General features: G+C 43.2%; 1 protein-coding gene across 1 annotated transcript in view; it reads right to left on the reverse strand.

Moving 5' to 3' along the window:
* The window catches only part of SUSD1 (sushi domain containing 1), a 79,448-nt gene that overhangs the window by 53,121 nt on the left and 3,754 nt on the right, over positions 1-22,573 (reverse strand). The window contains exons 2-7 of the mRNA XM_015415576.1: positions 17,422-17,553; positions 14,868-15,023; positions 12,920-13,072; positions 7,615-7,797; positions 1,631-1,810; positions 779-781 (exon numbers count right to left, since the gene is read on the reverse strand). Coding sequence (XP_015271062.1) covers positions 779-781; positions 1,631-1,810; positions 7,615-7,797; positions 12,920-13,072; positions 14,868-15,023; positions 17,422-17,553 — 807 coding nt within the window. The remainder of the gene's footprint in view (positions 1-778; positions 782-1,630; positions 1,811-7,614; positions 7,798-12,919; positions 13,073-14,867; positions 15,024-17,421; positions 17,554-22,573) is intronic.

Below are 22,573 nucleotides of genomic sequence, written 5' to 3' on the forward strand. Positions count from 1 at the left end.
AAGAGTGTGAGAGAGGTAGGGGGAGACAGGAGGAAGCAAAGGCGTGAGGAATAGGATAACCATCCCGCAAGTTTCTTGCGGGTCTCCACTTGTACAATATAAAACCAGCAAATACAGATATAAAATACAATAAATACAGTAAAACTAAATAAGTACGGCAGCGTCCTGTGGTAAAGTGCTAGTGTGACCCAGCCGGTGCAGTCAGTTCTTATATACATGAAAGGAAAGGACTCCAAATTGGGATAAATTGGATAAGGCAGCCAACCATTCTGAGGGCCAGTTGCATGACCTGTCACTAATGACAAAAACAGTGTTTTGGTGATCTTCAGTAGCGCTAGAGATTCTGTGTTTGGAAGGTTAAACTACATCCCTGGGAAAGAATTCTCAGTTTACATTTTGTATTTGCATATGGAAATTAAAGTTCACAGAACAGGTTCTTGTAAAATGCAAAGCCAGGTGTGTATACATTTCAGAACAGTCCTTTAAAACCCAAGCAGCTGACGCAGATACCCAAGTACAAAATAATGAACGTCTCCTCAAACGTGAAGGCCATGCATATGAACATGCATGGCTGTGATTCAGTGGTAGAGCATCTGCTTTGCATGTAGGAGGTCCCAGGAAAGAAACATCATTCACAGGCTATGACTGTCTCCTCTGGAATGTCCTCAAGAGAGCTTTACACTCTGCAGATAACAACCCGCTGGTGATCCCAGGCCCCAAAGATGTCCGGCTGTGCTCGGCCAGGGCCTTTTCGGTCCTGGCCCCAACCTGGTGGCACTCTCTATCTAATACCATCAGGGTCTGCAAGGCAGAGATGTTTCACCAGGCTTTTGGTTGAGGACAGCAACGATGTTCTATTGTCACTGGCACCCTCTTCCTCTCCCCCTCCCCTTAATCTTGATCTTGTGTTCAACCTCCCCCTGCCCAGAAAGTGGCAAGAACTAGGATGAAATTTTTAAGGACGCCATCTGGGACCTTCTTTTAATCTGCTTTTTAAATAGTCAGTCAGTCAGTCATTTATTACGGCAACAAGCCATAGAACACACATGCTTAAATATAACATTCATATAATTGAATTTAGGACAATAAAACAAAATTGTATAAAAATACAGTTGAGCGTAATAAGTAAAAGAAGAACATAAAACAGAGACTATTAGGCAACTATTATTATACATTTGATTGTGTATTTAGGATGCAGTAGCTTGCTACCCAAAATTTTGCCACAGTTTCGGTAATTGTCCGGTTCCCATCAATTAACAATCGGTTACATTGCTCAGCACCTGATTGTCCCACCATATCTGTTATAAGAGGAGTAATATATTTGTCACGGATCTTGTTATACCAGTTACATCTGAGCATCATGTGCTCAATAGTTTCTGTCTCTCCTGAGCCGCATCTACAAAGTCTATATTCAGTGGGGATCCTTTTTAAATATTTGTTATTCTAGTTTTGTTATTTTGAATTCTTAATGTTTTGTATATTCATTTTATGGCTTTCTGTCTCTCTTGCACATTGCCCAGAGCCTTGTACAAGCTGAGATGGGGCGAGTAATAAACCAAAAAATCATCATCATCATCTCATTCATAAATAATAAATATTTAAATGGAAGATTTAAAAATAATATATTTACCTTTGCATTCAAAAGTAATGTTTTCCCACTTTTTAGTTATTATACATTGTGAAAAATCACGTTCTCCAATAGGCTGAAATCCTTTCTTGCATTTATAGTATACTGTGCTGCCCAAAGCTGTGGTGTTATCCCAAACAATGTCTGTATTCGGAAGCTGCAATGGTTTTCCACAATCTATTTCTAGGGGAAGAGAGAAAGAAAGACACCAATGTTAATGAGCAAAGTTACACCACCCATTTTAATAAGGAGATAAAATAACTCTCATCAAGTCCCTTCACATATTCAATTCCTACATTTTAAGGCCACAGCTGCCTTTCAAATGCTGAAATTAAAGTTTGTTCAGATCCACCAAATAGGATTTCAGATAATCTAGATCGGATTTATTTCCACAATAACATTCCTCCAGCCAAATTAACCTTCCTTTAGTGCAAAATACTCTTCCGCTGACAGAAGAACCTCTTGAATGCAAGAAGGCAGAACAGAGCAGTAGAAAGCAAACCAATATAAACATGATGTATGCATGTAGGACTTCTCCATTACAATAGTTATCCATAAAATAAATGGAAGATGTAAGAACTGACCTTTAATGTTTTACCATGGATGACTAGACAGAGGCACGATACCACAAATAGCAGGAATTTGTAGCATAGCTGAATAACCCATGAACTACATGAGAGATTGTGCATTGTGCTACTGGAATCAATAAACTAGAAGCAAAACTACTGCAGAGAGAGTTCTGTAACCGGTTCAGTGTTCCACTTTGGACATGACTTGCAGTGCACAGAGTTTAGTGTGGCCAAACGACCCTTATTGGGAGGGTGATATAATTCATAGACATAGAAGAGTTGGTTCTTTGAAAACAAAAAGGACACCCCCTTCCTTGTGAACACATCAAATATTTAACTCTGTACATAACAATCACTACAGCTTCAAAGCACCCTACTGTACTTTCTTGTGGTGATAAAACAGCACATCTCCGTATTATCCTGTTGACTGCATTGACTTGCACTGTGTGACCCACTCTGAGTCTCAGTGCGAAAAGTGGACTTTAAATAAATATGGAGCTAAGGACATTGTTTTGCCCCCCCCAACCAAATTTGAGAAAACAAAGTTGCACTTACCTGTAACCTATGTTTATTGATGTCTTCCGTGCAGACAACATTGGGACTCCGCTTGCACAGGCCTGCCCTGGATAGATGTTTTGCCCTAGCTTAATATGATCAAAGGGGGAGCCCGCCCCCCCGGAGCCAACACAACAGCCTTTTCGCACCCAAACCTCACATGCTCCAAGGGGGGAGTGTGCCCCTCACTGACAGTTCCTGCAAATCTGTGAAACTCCCAAAAGAACGGAAAAGAACAGGAGAGCTCACAGTGCAGCAGGAGGGAGAGAATGTGTGTCTGCAAAGAAGACATTGATAAACACCAGTTACAGGTAAGTGCAATTTTGTTTTCATCTTCTGTCTTCAGTGTGGCCCCACACTGAGATTTTAGCAAGCCACTAACTAAGAGGGAAGAGGGGTGATGCTCTCACTGAAATGATGATTGCAGGACAGCTTTGCTGACTTCTGCATCCCTTCCTTGATTGCAGGTCCAACATGCAGTGCTTGACAAATGTGTCCTCAGCCAACCATGTCACAACCTTACAGATGTCCATGATGGGCACTCTGTGATGGAAAGCTGCCAGGGACCCTTGCGCCCTCGTGGAGTGAGCCTTAACATCAAGTGGACAGGGCTTGCTAGAGGCCTCGTAACAGGACCTAATGGCTGCCACAACTCACCTAGCTATGGACTGAGAAGAATCTGTCGTGCCCTTCTTAGTACCTGCGTAACAGACAAACAGACTCTTGTCTACTCGGAAAGGTCTTGTTCTGTCAAGGTAATATAACAAGACCCTCCTACTGCCTAAGGAATGTAATGCTTTTTCAGCCTTGGAAGTAGGAGATAGGAAAAAGACAGGCAAAACGACCTACTGAGCAAGGTGGAACTTGGACACCACCTTGGGCAAAATCTCCAAACTAGGGTACAACATGAACCTCTCACTGAAGTTCTTCAGGAAAGGAAGGTCTACTCTACGGGTCACCAATTTGCTCATCCTAACAGACGTGACTGCTATCAGAAATGCCACCTTCCTGGACAGCAATGCCAGTGAGCAAGAGGCCAAAGGCTTGAAGGGGGCATCCATGAGACTTGCCAAGACCAGAGAGAGAGACCATTGCAGAAATATATTAGGAACCAGGGGGGGAGGGGAGACATTAATTAGGCCCTTGTGGGCAAACAAAGAAGAATCTTCAACTAAACTTGAGGGCTCCAACCAGGATTTTCCCCTATTGATTACTAACCCTAGCCTTTGGCAGGTCACCAAGTACATCTGCACTCAAATGTTCCCTGGAGGGAGCTACAATGAGCCAGTCATCCAAGTAGGGAAAAATGGGCTCACTTTTTAGTTCTTAAATGTGCTACTACCGCTGCTATGTATTTGGTAAAAACCATAGGTTCTGTGGCCAGGCCAAAGAGGAGAGAGGAATAGTGGAAGACCTCAGAGCCATGCCTGAAGTGGAGGTACTTCCTATGGGTGAGATGACTGGTGATGTGGAAATAGGCTTCTTTAAGATCTATCACCCCAAACCAAGAGCCCAGAGTAAGAAACTCCACAAGTGATGAAAGAGCTTTGAAACTTTCAGAAACTTATTTAATTTCCTCAAATCAAGGATGGGCCTCCGGCCCCCATCTTTTTTGTCAACAAGGAAAATCTGGAGTAAAACCCTCAAGATGGAAGGCCAGAGGGAACTTTTTCAACTGTGCCTTTCTGTAACAGTTCCCGTAGCTGTATCTGGAGCTCGGGGAATGGATTGTCTACTGCTGGTATAGCAGGGGAACAAGAGGGCAACGAAACAAACTCTTTTAAAAACTCACTACAAACTATGGCTGAAACCCAGTCATCAGAACAAATATGCTGCCACTCTGCACAAGAACAGGCAAGCCTATCCCTAAAAAAGGGGACCTCCAACTGGGGCTGGACCTCTGGTCAGAATTTCTGTTGCTGCTGACTCTGGTCCTTATGAGGAACCTGGTGGCTTCCCAACCTAGGTTAAGTGGGAGGGCTTCTAATGTCCTGGCCCCACTGGTGGACCTCCTGATGGCACTGGTATTTCTGGCCACTGTGTGATACAGAGTGTTGGACTGGATGGGCCTTTGGCCTGATCCAACATTCTTATGTTCTTAAGAAAAGCTTTTCCTCTTCTGAAAAGGAGGCAGCTGGTACTGGGGGGCACTCTGATACCACTGTCACTGGCCACGATAGAAGGGTGTAGCGAACCCTTGTTGACACGGGGTGAAGCGCTGCTGCCAAATTAACAAAGAGAACATGCCCAAGGATCTGGCCACCTGCTTAATCTTCTTAATAGTGCAGAGGAACTTATCAGTATCTTGCGAGAACAGGCTTGAAACCTCAAAGGGCAAGTCCTCCACTCTGCAGCGCGTGTCTGGAGGAAGTACAGCTGTACGCAACCAAGAGTGTTGTCTTAGCACAATGGCCGATGCTATCAACCTTGCTTATGAGTCTGTGGAATGTTTACTCGCATTTATCTCCTGTTTGGAAAGCTTCATGGCTTCTGCCTGGATAAGCTTGACTAATGACTTGGACTCATTCGGAAGCTTTTCTAGATGTTGGGACAAGTTCTTCCACAGGAATAGTTGATCTGCCACGATGACTTACCCATGATGACTTGGTAATTTGAGATTTCGAAATTTAAGGCTGCTGATAATATAGTTTCTGTCCTAGAGAGTCTAGACATCTGCTCTCCTTGTCTGATGGGGACAAGTGATGCACCCGCCTCTGACATGTCTGCATCTCCATGGTGACAAGGGAGGAAGGTGGAGGATGGTTGACTAGTGTGGCGGAATTTACTTTAAGGGAGACTAGGCAATTCATGTATTCATTTACTGTCCATTTGGAATAAGAGAAAAAGATATTCTTTGGTTCTATCCCATACTTCTTTGCATTAAAGCTCGATGCTTGCTGCCTGAGTGCCCTGCACCGTTGCTGTTGAACTCTGACCTACACATAGTTTACATTCCTTGAACCAAATGTACCAGCCTCAAGGTTGAATATCTAAAGATCATTGTTATATATCTTTCCTGCTCTGACCAGAGGCTTTGACCTGATGGATAACCGGATAACCCATTGGGGGGGGCAAAGTTTATGGTTTTATGGTTCCATGACGGGGGAGGGTCTGGCTATTGGTGCACTCATTACAGTCCTACAGGACGTCTTGCAAAATGGTATAAATATTGTTGGTTTTTCGTAGAACAGGGCTGCCAATTAGACTGCTCTTTGGAGACTTGAGCTGGCAGACAAGAGATATCTCTTTCTTAACTGGGTAACGGCATACACTGCCCTTTTGGTGAATGCTCTGAGATTTCCTTTTATTCTATTAAGGTTCAATAAAGTAGTGCAAGCTTCTGTCTTTTTCTCTTGCCTACTGAGACTTGGTCCAGCTGGTCTGCATCCAACCCACTGAACTGGAGCAGACCCAACAAGCAGAAACTCGCATGCGTAATCCTGTAGAACATTTCAACCTTCGCAAATTTTCCAAAATGGATGCAGACTTCTGCCACACCTGAGACATAAGATCTGCCAGCCTTCTAGGACAGGAACGGCTATGATGCCTGCAGAATAGGTAGAGACAGCTCAAGATTTTGTCTTTCAGCTTGTTGTCAGAAATGGCAACATCTATATCCAGCACCTTGGCCATTCTTAGCAATTGTTTGCTGAAGAGATATAAATCCTCATTAGGAGAGACAGGAGTCCCCCATCCTTTCATCTGGGGAGGTTTCTGCTTGACTCCCCGAACTCAAGTGTGAAACAACAGCCCCTTCTTTTTCAGGTTTAGACTCTGGAGATGCTGAGGGCACCATATGACATTGAGACCGCTGGCAACAAAAATTCTCCAATAACTTGGTCGACCAGGGTGAGGATGCTGAGAGTAACAATTAGGTCACTGTCATAAATAGGCTGGAGACATATAGTATGGATGCTGCTGTGGAGGGCATGACTGCATTCTTGGGAGTGGATCTCGCCGGTTCTGACCTGATAGACAGTGGATCCTCACATGGGGGGCTGGCTCTTTCCCCTTCACTTTCCAACATCTGCAAAGCTGGGAAGGACAAATGCAGGGATGGTGTGTGAGAAGGGACCAAAAGGACACTGGATCCCCAAAGGAGATCTAGGGGGTGATGACAGTTGTCATGGGCCAGTTGTCACCTCTTCTTTGGAGGACGAATCTGAGGAGTCAGGTCCCGCATCCCTGACCTTTGGACTGAATCTTTGGCTCCCTAACTCCAGACTGGTTAGTAGATCGTGCTCTTGCATTCTGTCTTACTTGTTACTGTGGTATTTGCGCATCCCATAAACCCCGGGTAGAGTAAAAGTGCCAGGTCCTGCCCTGAACACAACAACGGTTTTCTGTGATGCCCAGATGAAGAGAACGGCTTCTCCTTGTGCTTGCTTTTTCTCGTGGGGATTCCAATGAGATGGGAGCTGGAACCGAGTGCAAAGGGAGTGACTGGGTGCATCAGAGCCGAGGATGGAACCATGGATGCAGGCCTCTTCAGCTGTGAATGAGGCTTGGGGGCTGCCGGGGCCATCAGAACTGAGCGTACGGATGGGGAAAGCCGAACGCGTCTCCAGAACAGGACATGTACAGGGCTGTTTCATGTGTCTCCTGGATTGGAGGGGGAACAGTTCAAATAAACTGTGAATTAGAGGATGAAAACGGACTGTTTTCAAGAGATCTGATAGAGGTTTCACCGCTTCTGCTATTATACACTAATGTGTATAAGAGAATTAACACACGCCATCTGTATTTTTTATTATACACTAATGTTTCTTTTGTCCCACATATGCCTTTGGTCAAACAGATTTTACAAACCCCCTTCCCCCATATTCAAAGAGAATTAACACACGCCATCTGTATTTTCTTTACCTTTGCACATCAGATTGGCTCCTTCCCAGAAACCTCTGGAATCACAAACTGAAGTCCAGTTTCCCCTTTCAATGCCATAACCTGATAGACAAGTATATTCGACTTTGCTTCCATAGGTTGTTGACTCATCGACAAGGGTCATATATGCATTTGGAAAAGAAGGTGGAATCCCACAGTCCACAACTGCAGCAAAGGAGAAGGGGGGGGGGGGGCAATTTTAAAGGCAAACCCTTTTTTTTTAGAAAAAGGACCCATCACATATCACACGGCAGAAAGCCCAGGTTTAATAAAAAGCATATACTGCAGCCAATCCCAGCTGCCTGTACCTCTATGATTCATGTTTATAAGCACACATCTACATCTGTTACATTCACATTTTGCTAAATATATATCATGTTCAAATGCATATACGGAAAACCCAATGCTGAATTTTTTAAAAGAAAGCAGTTTTGGACAAGGGTGATTTTGCACTGAGAATCTTTTTCCCTGCTGCTTTTCTGTGTAAAATTGCACTCTCCCAAGAACTTCTTTTTCAAGCACCAAAATGACCCTGGGGGTGGCGCAACCATTTTGACAATAGACAATGCGGGGGGGGGGAGAACAAGAGTGCCTCGGCCCCCTGCACTGCCAGCTCAATCAAGATTGAGCCCTTGCACTACTTAAAAGACCCTTAAGTAGTGGCAGTGTCCTTGTGGTGGCCTCAACAATGCCATCACACATCGTTTGGTTCTAAGTAATTCCCACTTCCAGTGGCCTGAACTCTGTTTTGCAGCATGATGCAGTGTCTTGAAAGGTATAAATCCAAGCTGTAAAATGGCACTGCATCCCCACAGCAGACTCAGAAATGCGGTATTGTCTAGTTTCACCCTGAGTTTCATTAATCAGATTTATTAATATGGTTTGTGACCAACACAAGATCAGTTACAGCAATGCACATGAGTCTTATAAATTTTAGGAGTTTCATTAATCAAAACACTTCTATTAGCATTCAAAGGCAAAAAGACAGATTTTTTTTTAAAAAAAATAGAACCAAACTAATTAATGACACATATGTGAAAAGGGGTGACCCTCAGGGAAGAAACGAGAAAAGTTACAGTTCTAAGCATCTGTATATCTTGCCTATGATGACATAATACTGATGCAGTGCCTACATAACATCACATTTAGCCATTAGCAGTTGCACCTGTTGATATGCCCCACCTAAAGTAACACATATATGAAGGTGCCTTACACTGAATCAGACCATCAGTCCATTACGGTCAGCACTATCACTCTGACTGACACCAGCTCTCCAGGGTCTCAGGCACATGCCTTTCACATCACCTGCTGCCTGGTACTTCTAACTGGAGATGCTGGGGATTGAACCTGGGACCTTCGGGCCTGCTAAGCAGAGACTCTTCCACTGAGCCATAGCCTCTCCCCTTGTACTTGAGTGTTGGTTACAGCAAGCATGACAAACAGCAGTCCTCCTCGAGTATTCTGCAATATGATTATTATTACTACATTGTTACTCTTCTTATTTTTATTCTGAATGCCAATGTTTAGGAGATGCTACCTTAGTTAAAACAAACTGTTGGAAGTTTGCCAGCTCCAAATGGTGAAGCTGTTAAATTCCAGTGCTTGTAAGAACACTGATATTTAGTTTCATGGGTTTAAATTTTCCTTGAAACACGCTACTACAGTTATATATTTTCTCCTTTGATAACTGTTGCAACAGACATATTATTGCATGTGGGGGAAGTAATTTGAAACTTGTAGTTAAACAGCTTGCAGTTCTTCTTTTATGTCACAGACATTTACTTGACAAACAACGATGTGTTAAACCAAAGTAACCCCCCCCCCAGCCAAAAAAAGCAAGGATAAAAAGCAAAGGGCAATGAACCAGGTTGTGGGAGTAGAGTCAGCTACATGTTTCTGAATCTGATCAGTTTCATGGGTTTAAATGTTCCTTGAAACACACTACTATAGTTATATATTTTCTCCTTTGATAACTGTTGCAATAGACATATTATTGCATGTGGGGGAAGTAATTTGAAACTTGTAGTTCAACAGCTTGCAGTTCTTCTTTTATGTCACAGACATTTACTTGACAAACAACGATGTGTTAAACCAAAGTAACCCCCCCCCCAGCCAAAAAAGCAAGGATTAAAAAGCAAAGGGCAATGAACCAGGTTGTGGGAGTAGAGTCAGCTACATGTTTCTGAATCTGATCAGGAACAATGGCTTTCACACTCTCCCCCTGTTGTTAAAAGTTCATAACATGGCTATAGCAGCCAATAGTTTGCTCTCCAGAACCCAGACATAGGTTTTTACTAGCAATCAAGGGGGAAATGAAATACTGCTTACATAATAAGTAAATCACTCAACACTAATCATATTTCAATGTAAACTTAAATAGCTAAAGGTATTTTCAACAATGTGGTAAGCGTGGATGTACGAATGAATATCAAATAACAGCACACTGTCTGGCTTCACCAATCAGCTTAGTTCTCTCTCAAGGGAAGGAATTCCTCACATAGCCTCGGTGCAAGTGTTTAAAACACCATCTTTAAACATCCCGGAAGCTAGAAACAGGCAACAGTTAACTACAAAGAGCCACATTTACAAAGGCAATAGGGCTTTATTATAACAGGAATGATTCAGGACAAACGCTTCAATAAAGGGGGAAAGACTGTGGACTATACTACTGTGTATACTATGTGCTATCTGTTGCTGTGGGTATTATCCTGTTATGTAATTTCTACATCACGTAATATGCAATGTTAGTACTTATGCATTGTTTTAGTTTTGTTCCAGATTTTGACTTGGTTTTAGTTTCTGTGTCCCGATCCTATTACACTGCTTATTGAATATCTCATCATATGGACTGCATGAGCTTACACCTTGGCCAATTACCCACAAGCGCTGTTCCACACTCGCTCTTCCCTTTTGCCCCATGGTACGTGTCAATTTCACACAAGCTGCTGCACTGCCGGATTTTGTCCCGGAGCTTCGCTCGATTTCCCCCGCGTCTACTCAATCTTCAAAAAACAGGATTGTGTAGACGTGGGGGAAATCACGGAAGCTTCAAGGCAAAATGCAGCCGCGCAGCAGCTTGTGTGAAATTGACACGTACCATCGGGCCAAAGAGAACGTGGAGCAGGGAGCAGCGCTTGTGGGAAATCGGTCCTTGAGTCTCAGTGAGAAAAGGGAGACTCTAAGTAACACAAATAAATTAACGAATAAAATAAACATGAATACAATCTTCGCTATTATAACCTATAATCATTATGTTGCATTTTATACTTTCGAGTGCTCTACTGTATGAAGGTAAAATATTAGTGGCCTATCTTGAATATATGAATCTGCCTTATACTGAATCAGACTGCTGGCCCATCAATACTGAATCAGTATTGCCTACTCAGACTGGCAGTGGCTCTCCAGTTTCTCAAGCTGTGGTCTTTCGGATCACCTAAAGCCTGGTCCTTTTACAGGGCTGTTGTAAGGTTTATTAAGCTTGAAACGCATGATATAAAATGCCAGTATTATACAAGTAGTCAGTGTACCCTCATGGTCTGAAGGCCCATGAAAGTGCTCTAATAATGGCATGTCCCCCCAAAGAATCCTGTGCTCCACTGGAAGCAATCTACTGGTGACCCCTGGCCCTAAAGACGTCCGGCTGTCCTCAACCAGACCCAGGCGGAACTCTCTGCCAAATAACATCCGTGCTCTGTGGGACCGTATGCAGATCTGCAGGGCATGTAAAGCAGAGACGTTCCGCCAAGCTTTTGGTTGAGGATAGCGATGGGTACCACCTTATCTGGCACTCCCTCCCCCACTCTGCTTTCTCCCGCTTGCAGGACTGTAATGCATACTGTATTTATTTTGATGCCATCTAATGTTCTTTAATTTTAACTTGCATTCGGCATTCACTTGAGAACAGCAACGGTTGGCACTCTCATACCCTCCTACTCACCCCTCTGCACCCCCTTTATCCAGGGGGCCGGTGGGAACAGAAATTTTTCGTCACATTAGACAATGTAATGTATTGCTTGATTAATATGTTTAGTCATTTTAATGTTATTTAACAGATTATTATTGTGCTGGTTTTGATGTAAGCCACCCTGAGCCCTGCTTGCAGGAAGGGGCGGCCTAACAAGTTAAAACAAGCAAACAAACAAACAAATGACTGTTTTATTTTTTATTTGTTGTTATCAACCACCCTGAGCCCAGTGAAGGCAGTGAGGGCCGGTGTATAAATTGAAATAATAAATAAATAAATAAATAATCACGGGACTCAGCAGGTCTGACCCTGTAAGATGTATTGATTTTAATAAAATACTCTTCCAAGGAATCCTGTGGATAAAGCTGAAAAAAGATGGTAAGTTTCAGTTCTGAAAAGGGATTCTAACCGGGTCTGCTTCATCAGAACCCAACTGACTCCCCACATGAGCCGAGGAGCTGAATCCAACTACTTATTTGGCTGTAAATAGTCAGTGTGGATGACTACGCCACAATGCTGCCCCATTATCTTGTTTTATTTTGGTTATTATTTTTACTTGCCCTTCATTGTCTCTTGTTCATCTCTGTGTGTTCCTGTGATGCTGTCTGCATCCTTCAGGTACATAAATGCAAACAAGAACAGAAAGGGTAAGAGGCGCAGCAAGGAGCCAACAGGAGGCTACAGCTGTACTGTAACACACCAATGGATCTGTGATGGTCTCCAACCTGTAGCTTAAAATGGCAGGAAGTTCCCTTACAAGTGGACTTCCAATTAAGTGCAACAGTTTGCCATTTCAAGTAGCAGGATTTTAGGAATGACAGAAAGACTTCTCTTTGGTGAGGTACTGATTTCCTTGGATCAGAAATGGAGCCTTTGTCAAGGACATCACTCAAGGGCCTGGTGACAACTGCTGAGATACTGGAACTGTGCATACTAAGCACCTGCTCTGCAAATGAACCATGGCCCCTCTCTCCCAGACACAGCACCTGTCTTCCCCCCAGAACAAGGCCTGAACTGGCCACCAAACCCTGTTCTACAGGTCATCTACCACTATCTCACAATCCATCTAGCCCAGTGTTATTGTACTCCGACCAGAAGCAGGACTCCAGGGCCTGAGGCCTACTCTGAGATTCTTTGTTTTAAATCGCTGTATCAGGAAACAGAATCATTCCAGTCTCTTTGCTAAATTCATTAGCCAGAATACTGGAAGCCAGGAGTCAGTTTATTACTTAGAGATGGGCAGAGGAGTCCTGTAGCACTCTTCTGATAGCTCTGTTAGTAAAAAGGCAAGAGAGCTACTTATTCGAGGCCACCATCTCTCACCTTCACATGAGATTCTATCTGTAGGCGGATGGAATGTTTCGGCTCCATTTTTTGTCCTATATCCTTCAGCACACTTGCACTTATAGCTTCCCTCAGAGTTCACACACAGTCCTCCAAGGCCACAGATGTCCGAGGCTTCACATTCGTCACTGTCTGCAATGCCCAATACAATTGTGATTATCCTTTTGTTATAGAGCCCTGGTTGGTTACCATTATTACTTCTTACAGCAATGACATATGCCAAATAGAAAGGTCTCTGTCCTCAGAAGATTATAATATAAATTTTGACAGTGAGGCAGACCTCAAAGGAGGGGAGAGAGAGGTCAAAATAAGAGGTCAGGGAGCAAATGAAGTTACAGCTGCTTAACTTCTACTGTTAGATTTGAGTCCAACAACACCTTCGAGACCAACAGGAGTTTAAGGGTATAAGCTTTTGAGAGTCAGACACAGTCAATTTCTACCAGGAAGTGAGTACTATGGGGTAAAGCCAAAGGCTCCACAGAAGAGCTGATTTTTTAAAAGAAAAAGATAGCACCACATACCCTGTTTCCCCGAAAATAAGACCTACCCCAAAAATAAGCCCTAGCAGGATTTCTATGCATTTGTGGTATAAGCCCTAGTGTGTCTTCTTGAGAAAAAATAAATATAAGACAGTGTCTTATTTTCGGGGAAACACGGTAGGTGTTTCAGGAAAAGTGGATGGTGAAAGAGAAAGGGAGCAGGGAACTTTTAGATAACTGGTGATGAAAGAAATTCACATGCAGGGGCACATCAACAGATAAGGGCAGAAAGACAAGGTAGCACAAATTGAGCATGGTGTAGTGGTTAAGAGCAGCGGATTCTAATCTGGAGAACTGGGTTTGATTCTCTACACGAAGCCTGCTGGGTGACGTTGGGCCAGTCACAGTCCTCTCAGAAATCTCTCCACCCCACCTACCTCATAAGGTGCCCGCTGTGAGGAGAGGAAAGGAAGGCAATTGTAAGCCACTTTGAGACTCCTTAAGGGCAGAGAAAACCAACTCCTCTTCTTCTACTTCATGAAAAGCATTCAAATTAAGGACAGAGGCATTTGTGCTTGATTTGGAAGCAGAGGGCAAGCCAGTGAAGGGAGCTGTGGAAGGGCATCACATGACCAAGGTGTCAAACTGGGGTTGGAAATGCTTAGCTTCATATTCTACCTCTGCCACAGACTCTCTGTCCCAGTTGGGTAAGGTATTGTCTCTCTCACATAAATCGGATGAACAGACACACATACTTTGTGGGAGAATCACTATACATAAAGCAGACACATAATAGAGGACAGAACACGTTACTTGTACCAGAGTGACAGAACAATCTGAAAATGCTCTTCCTGTGTTCAGTCCAAACTGCTGTTCTCCAGGACTGACTGCTGAGGTAAAATGGTTTTTATTGCATTTGCAAAAGCTGGCTATGCACAACGATGACTCTTTGGCTACCTGTGATATCACGAAAGGACCCACCACAACCAATCCATTTTGCACTTTTCTTTTTTACATTTTACAATCATAAATAACAATCCTTTTTACATTAATAAAGCACGTTTATTTTTTCTTTAAATATGGTCAGCCCATACCAAGCTTGGGAAGAGAAACAAGACTGCTAGTTGAAGCAGTATTCCAGTTTGTTAGTGCATTGCACATCTGTCATTTTGGTGGGGAAATTGGGCTTACGCTGCAGCTGAGGAAAATACCACAAATCCTATTTTTCTGTTGGGCCTGTCTGCACTCAGAATGGCCCACATGTTCTTAAGTTGTTTTAATCAGGCCAAAGGGCGTGAATATTTTGAACTCAATTATCACTAACGTTGAACAAAATATAAAGAGACAGTTGAAAAACAAACCAGGTGTGTACTCTAAATTTCCTTTTTTTAAAAGGAACAGAAATGACAAAGGAAACAGTAGAAACATATTCTAATCGCTTGCCTTACCTATACAATGTGTGCCATCATTAGGGATAAACATGCTGTTGTTATTGGAAGCTTTGAAGCCTTCAAGGCAAATGCAATAAAAACTTCCATGTGTATTATGGCATGACGCGTGCTCTCCACAAATCTCACTGCTCCCAATCTGGCATTCATCTTTGTCTGGGAACACATTGAAAACACATCACTTGGGTTAAAGAGGGGGGGAAAGCAAAAAAGAACAGGTACCATGACTTACAATTATTAAGAGAATTCTGACTAGGGTTGCAACATCTATATTAGTTAAATGTCAATTAGAAATGTCCAGGATTCTTCAGAGCAGGACTTTGAAGAGGCAGCACAGAACTAGTCCGGATGAATCGATCAATGAACAGCTGACCAGTTAAAATGGCGCCCCCAATTTGACCATTTAACATTTTATATATAATCTTAATTTATGTACTCATAAAATCATGGGTGGCTGGCATCACCTCTCTCACGAAGGACATAGTGCCTCTTCTAAGATGGTGGCTATACCCAGAATTTGGGGAGCATCTTTGGCAAGGGGGGACATTATGCTGCCAGGGTGGGAATCCTTGGCGCCTGTGGAAATGCAGTTCTGGATCCAAACTAGTGCCTGTTGCAACACATGGCTGATGTAACACTAAAGAAAATAGGTCTTTTTCTTTGGAACCATTGCTTTTGGCCCTATGATTCAAGTCTACCATGGCTAAGCTCTTTTCAGGTGCAGGGATCCTTCCACTGATGGCCTATGCCTCTTCCTTTGAAGCAGAACACAATCATAAGATCCAACCCATTTTTTCATACACAAATGGATTAAGTCACTTATAGTGCCAATGCAATCCTAAACACCTTTCTGTAGCCTATTGACTTCAATGGACTTAGAAGGGCGGGGCTCTGCTTAGGACAGCACTGCTAATCAAGCAACTAGTGCAATTAATTGAGGAACATCTTTTCAGCTGGGTGACAGCCCTAATTTTGACTAATACAGTACTTAAAAGCATGCAACTGGAATGAGGCTGCTGTTCCAACGAAGGGAGAAAGAGAGAAGGAGAAGGATAAGCAGACAGAGATCACACGTCTTCCACCCCCTGTATATCACCCCCAAATTTAGTAAAAAGGGGGGGGCAGCAATAGGAGCTGTCTAAGGATTTACAAGGAGCTGCGGTGGCTCAAGTGGTTAAGACGCTGAACTGCAGGCTGTGGAAGGTCGGTAGTTCAGCAGTTCGAGACCCGGGGGCCGCATGATGGAGTGAGCTCCCGTCTCTAGTTCCAGCTCCTGCCAACCTAGCAGTTCGAAAGCAAGAAATTGCAAGTAGATAAATAGGTACCACTTTGGTGGGAAGGTAACAGCGTTCCGTGTGCCTTGGTGTTTAGTCATGCCGGCCACATGACCACGGAAATGTCTTCGGACAGCGCTGGCTCTTCGGCTTTGAAACGGAGATGAGCAACGCAACCCTAGAGTCGGACTCAACTGGCTTTCGAGCAAGGGAACCTTTACCTTTAAGGATTTACAAAGGCCAGAGGAGACTGAGATTTATGCTTGGCTTTTTGCATATGCTTGACAAAACAGATCCCCCCCCCCAGCACTTACTCACAATGAAATATCACAAAAAGGAAGCATAAATTAAGGTAAGCGGATGGTGTGTGCTCATTGCCAGAATTATTTATTTAGTTCACAAGAGTACACTGAGAGCCTATAACATGTCTGTCTTTGAAGACCAGCCAACTTATGCCATGAGTGGGGAGGCAGGTTTTGTCCTATCACAAAAACTGCCTTATTACCAAGGGTCCTTTGAAGATACATGTTCTAGTAAATACAAGGCTTTCTTTTCTGGGGGAATGCACCAGAACAGAGTTTCGGAACCTCTTCAACAGAATTCTTTTGAAAATGTTTAAAAATTCACGCGTTTTCAGTATACAGATTGAAAACTTCATTTCCCTCCTGGGAGTTCCGGCACCTCTTTTTCAAACAAACAAAAAAAAGCCCTGCTGCTGGCCATCTTAGAAGTTACTTTGTAAAGCTCTATCCCCTTCACTGACAGGAAGTGGGGATTAGAAGAGAACAGAACAAGGAGCTGAGAGTCAGGATAGACGGTTGTGCTGTCCGCCTAACAAAGGTATGGAGGAATTAAACATGTCTCCACACGCAGTGGTGTATCTGGCAACAAGGAAGGAACTGAGCAAGCATTCACGCCAGTGGCTCATTCCTGATCTCTTAACTGTAACTAAGATATTGGGAAACATGACACTTGCATCAGGCCTGTGAGCGGTTATAATCAGTGCTCCCTCTAAACTGAGCTAACTCATTTTTTACTTAGCTCAGGAAGGGTGGCTCCAGAGCAAACAAATTTATGCAGTAGCCAAATCGCTGGCTCACAACTTTAATGCCAGTAGCTCACACCATAGAATTTTTGCTCACAAGACTCCACAGCTTAGAGGGAGTATCGGTTATAATAAAATCCAGTATCATTTGGGACACAGATTACAGTGTTATTTTCATCTGTAGAGCTTTGTCAACTGTCATAAAGCACACACTGTCCTGTAAATTTTCACTAACCTTGACAATGGGTCCTTCCATTACCCACAAATCCATAATTGCAGATGCAGGCAGGTTTGCCATCTTGTTGCTGACACGTTGCATCGGCATGGCAAGACTCACATACACTGGGAAAGAAATCACTGGTGGCACCTGTAAAAATACAGTTCAATACAGTGTAAAATACTACACATTAAGGTTTGGAAATCAGCTAGCACTGGACAGCAAGCACTCCGATTTTGATGGGTACAATCCAGCCAAAGTTAAGCATATTTGGAGCATGTTAATTTTAATAGGTCATGAACAATACAATGCAATCGTGAACAGAGCTATACTCTTCAAACACCACTGAAGTCAACAGGCTTAGAAAGGTTTAACTCTGGTTAGGATGGCAGTGTTAAGCACATAGTTCTACTATTATTGTATTATTGTTGTATTTGTTGAAATGATCAATACAAAACTTTAAAAAATATGAACAGCATTTAAGTACTTACTTCTGCCTGGGCTGAGCCTAATTTAAGGTAGGTCTTTTAATTCCAAAACCTGATTTCAAGAACAAATGTACTGCCTAATATATGGGAGGGAGCTTTGGCTCATCATTTAAAAATCCAGATTGGAGGGGGGAAAGTCTAATCAGCAAAGTAAACCAAAGTTCGTGACCCTGGAAATATCAATGGACAGTCGGACTTCCGGTTTATGGCAATACGATGGCAGACGCACCTCCCGGCGGTGCAATCTGTGTGCTAGCGGTTGGGGGAGCGATTGTTTGCCCCCCCAAGCCTTTATGAAAGGCTCCTAGCCATGGGGCTTTTGAAGGGTAGCCTCTTCGCCAGCGCGATGCTGGGGAATTGAGGCACTCTTCCGCCCCGACGGCCCTGCCACTATGCGTCCGAATGGAACTAGAGCCACTGACCAGGACAAGCGTCGGAGATCGAACGTTTAAAACATATTTTGAGCGAGGTCTTATGACCAACAATGAACAGTGAGTCGAGTGAAAGCGAAATCCCGGCAACTTAAAAAGAAAGTCCCCCCCCCCCCAAGAATGGCGAGAAAAGCGAGCTGGGGAGGGGCCCCTCCCATACGCATGAACTAAAAAGCGATTTAGCAAAGGGGGGATGGAATTAAAAGCGTTGAAATCTGTTTTAAGAACCTTACCAGAGCACAGATAGGCATTGGGCGATTTTCAGAGACTTTAGCAAGTTTGGACAAAGAAACTAATCCATAAAAATGGCGTGGAAGAAAGCGGAGAGACACAAACAGGCAAAAGTGAAACCACCAGGGAGCATGAGCCCACGACCGGAAGAGACCACTGAGTTCTCTAAACTTTTGGCGGACTCTTTGCGCCCTCTACTGGATCAGATGACTAACATCGATCAGCAGCTGACAACTCTAAATCAGAACTTTGCAACTCAGCAGCTCCAACTGTCTGAAACTACAAAAAAGACGGAGCAAACAGCTGAGAAAGTAAAGAAAATAGATGCCAACTCTAAAAAAGCCAAGAAAAAGGTGCAAATGCTGGAAAGGAAGCACGCTTCGGATGAATCTCAACTTTTACAACTGCAAATGGAGAAAGCTAACCTGGTCCTCCGGTTCCAAGGGGTCCTTGAAGTAAAAGATGAGAATCTAAAACAACTTTTGAGCGATGCATTAGCTCCAGTTACAGATTTAAAAGCGGAATACCTTATAAGCAAAATGGATGTGGTCTATAGAGCCTATTCAGTTTACATCAAGAAAAATATTCTGCCTGGGGAGATAGTGGTTAGATTCTTGAAGAGACACATGAGGGATTCTATACTGAAAGCAACTACAGGAACACCCCTGAAAATCGGAGGCAACACCATCAGGATTTTAAAAGACATCCCATTTGAAATAAGGAAGAAGATGAAGAAGTATAAAGACTTAATCCTTTTTTTTACAAACAAACAGCTTTTCCTACAGATGGTTAACCCCTGAAGTCGTCATTTTCAAACTGCAGGACAAAAAAGAAAAAATTGATTCTGTTTCCAAAGCACGTGAGTTCCTGAGACTGCAACTGAGAGAACCAGCTGAGGACGCTAAAGAAGAAGATGACAGCAAATCTAGCAGTGAACTGGACTCTGTACCTTCCGACAAGGATTCTGCTTCAGAAAAGGGGGCGGCTGCCCCTAAACGAGAATACCAATTGAGGATTAGAAAAGATAAAGCAAAGTGAAGGCTGAAGGACTCTGAATGGTGCCTTAAAGCATGTGATATAAATGATGCTCTTGGGGTTGTCTTTAAACAGTTAAAAATGGTTAAAAAGATAAATAATTTAGCTTCATCGACTATGTTCAATGTAATGTAAGCATTTTAGACTAACACTTATATAAGCTGATGTAATGATCTCCTATACTTGGGGTTTTAGTTATTAGTGGTTTTCTTTCCTTTCTCCTTAGATGTAGATATTCCCTTCCTATTTTTTCATTGTAGTTTCTAGTTTATAGAAAAAGCAATAAAAATCCCCTCCAGGGGGCAAAAAAAAAATCACTGGACAGTCCAGGCTTATACAGCCAATTGCCTACTTACAGCGAATGAGAACAGCCTATAAGGCAAAGCAGATAGGGAAGTTAGGTTTTGCTTTGTAAAATGAATAGAAAGTGGGATTTTTTTCTTCTTCTTCCAGGTTGTAGCTTTGTGACAAATGGGCCCTTGTGAACAGGTGAGCTAGCACATTTATTTTGTGTAGATTTGCAAAGCCCAGTCTTTGCTGAATAAAACCAATTGATACAATATCTTGTATGCAATTATTTATAAAATGTATATGCCCTCTCTTCAGATATCTGCTCAAGGAGACTGACAAAGTAAAACCAACAATAAAATCATAAAAACATAAAAATTATCAACATTAAAATAAAATAAGCCAGAAACACAACATTAAACAGCGTAAAAATATCTACAGAAGAGCTCTCAAGCTAGAAGCACAAAATGAAAACCACTTAAAAAGATGGAACACTTCAACTAAAAGCCTGGATAAAGAGTAATATTTTAGCCTGGAGCCAGTGTACCTTTTCCAGTTTTATGTAAGTTTTAATGCTCTTCTATGCTTAAATAAAGGTAAATAAAGGAGCTGCGGTGGCTCAAGTGGTTAAGACGCTGAACTGCAGGCTGTGGAAGGTCGGTAGTTCAGCAGCTTGAGACCCGAGTGTGCCACATGACGGAGTGAGCTCCCATCTCTAGTTCCAGCTACTGTCAACCTAGCAGTTCGAAAGCAAGAAATTGCAAGTAGATAAATAGGTACCACTTCAGTAGGAAGGTAACAGCGTTCCGTGCGCCTTGGTGTTTAATGCCAGCCACATGACCACGGAAATGGCGTCGGACAGCGCTGGCTCTTCAGCTTTGAAACGGAGATGAGCACCGCAACCCTAGAGTAGGAATCGAGCAAGCTTTCGAGCAAGGGAACCTTTACCTTTAAGGCTTAAATATACACACACACACTTCCTGCAAATGGAACATCCGCACAGAAGGCAAAAGTCTTAGATAAACTTTCCTGGACATGATTGCTTTCCACTTTCAGGAAGTCACAGACATAATGAGTGGCATCTATACAAAAAGAGAACCAGACCCATTCATTTCCATACAATTTGTGCAAAAGAAACTTACAGAGGCTGTCCCCTCATTTCACTGGTAAAAAAATAGGTCTGTTCTGTGGTTTGCTGTCACAGAAGACAAAACCGTTTATTTTTATCTCTCTGTCATTTACTGATGCTTTTCACTGTCACAGTAAAAATGAGATATGACCTTATCAAATTCCTTCCCATTTTACCACAAGCCCAAGTTTTCTCACAGAAAAATAAACATTAGGGCTGTACTTGTTTGCTTTGAATTTTTGTAAGCACTATAGCCAGTTTGGTGTAGTGGTTAAGTGCGCGGACTCTAATCTGGGAGAACCGGGTTTGAGTCCCCACTCCTCCGCTTGCACCTGCTGATGTGACCTTGGGTCAGTCACAAGCTCTGGCACAGCTGTCCTTGAAAAAGAGCAGTTTGTGTCAGAGTTCTCTCAGTCCCACCCACCTCACAGGGTGTCTGTTGTGGGGAGGGGAAGGGAAAGGAGTTTGTAAGCCGCTCTGAGACTCCAAGTGAAGGGCGGGGTATAAATCCAATTTCTTCTTCTTCTTCTTCTAATGCTGTTCTTGAGCGAATGCAGTCCCAGCATTCATTCCTATGGTGAAAACTAATGTCCAGCATTTGGGGACCACATTGCAGTGGGGAAGGTGGACTGGAGAAATGACTGGGCCTCTTCATCCCTCTCCCTTCTGTCAAAGCTGACAGACATTGGTCGTGTTGGTCTGAAGCAACGGAACAAAGTTTGTGTCCAGTGGCACGTTTAAGACCAACAAAGTTTTATCCTGGGTGTAAGCTTCCGTGTGCACACACACTCAGTGCCTTGACACCACTTGATTGCATGTCTCAGGAAGGAAACAGGGAAAGCTGAGAATATAGGGGCTTCCAAGACAAGAAAAAGATAAAATAACATGAGAAGGAGGATAGAGGGGAAAGCAAAGTGTCCCTTGCTAGTCCTTGCAGGTTCTCCACCATGCAACTGGGCCCAGCCTGGCCGGCACCACACAACTCGACCCAGTCTAGTGCCTGGCATCGCGCAATTAGGCCAAACTTTACTGTGGAAAGGCTGCCAGGGAGGGAAGGAGAATAAGCTGAAGACGGGGAAGATCAAGGTTGGTAGGCTGGTGGGAAGGAAGGAGAGAAGGAAGAAGGAATGGGGGACAGGCTATAGTGGTTTACGGGAAAGGGGAAAAGGAAAATGAGATACCCTCCTCCAGAAGTCCTTACAGTCCCCTTGCTTGTAATAACTAAGAACAAAACCTTGGATTTTAAAACACAGTGGACACTTGCCTCTAGAGAGGAATTGGGGGGGGGGTTTAAACACCAAGAAATGCTCAATTACATCTTTAAGAAAATGCAGATTATTATTAGTTTATCTGAGGTGAAAGGTATTCTATGCAATATAGTGAAAGTGCACATTTTGACTAATGAAGCTATGGCTCCCAAAGTGCCAAATGTGGACTATTATCAGGGGAACTGCTGACTGCAAAGCCAGCTGTTATGTGGAAAGAACAAAGCAAAGCACAATTGATTCTGCAAAGCAGAGAAATATTTTTCTACATTTGTAGATCCTGAGACATGAACAACTGCATGG

This window comes from Gekko japonicus, unplaced genomic scaffold (assembly GCF_001447785.1).
Source record: "Gekko japonicus isolate JY-2015 unplaced genomic scaffold, Gekko_japonicus_V1.1 scaffold2113, whole genome shotgun sequence".
Taxonomy (NCBI): Eukaryota; Metazoa; Chordata; class Lepidosauria; order Squamata; family Gekkonidae; genus Gekko; species Gekko japonicus.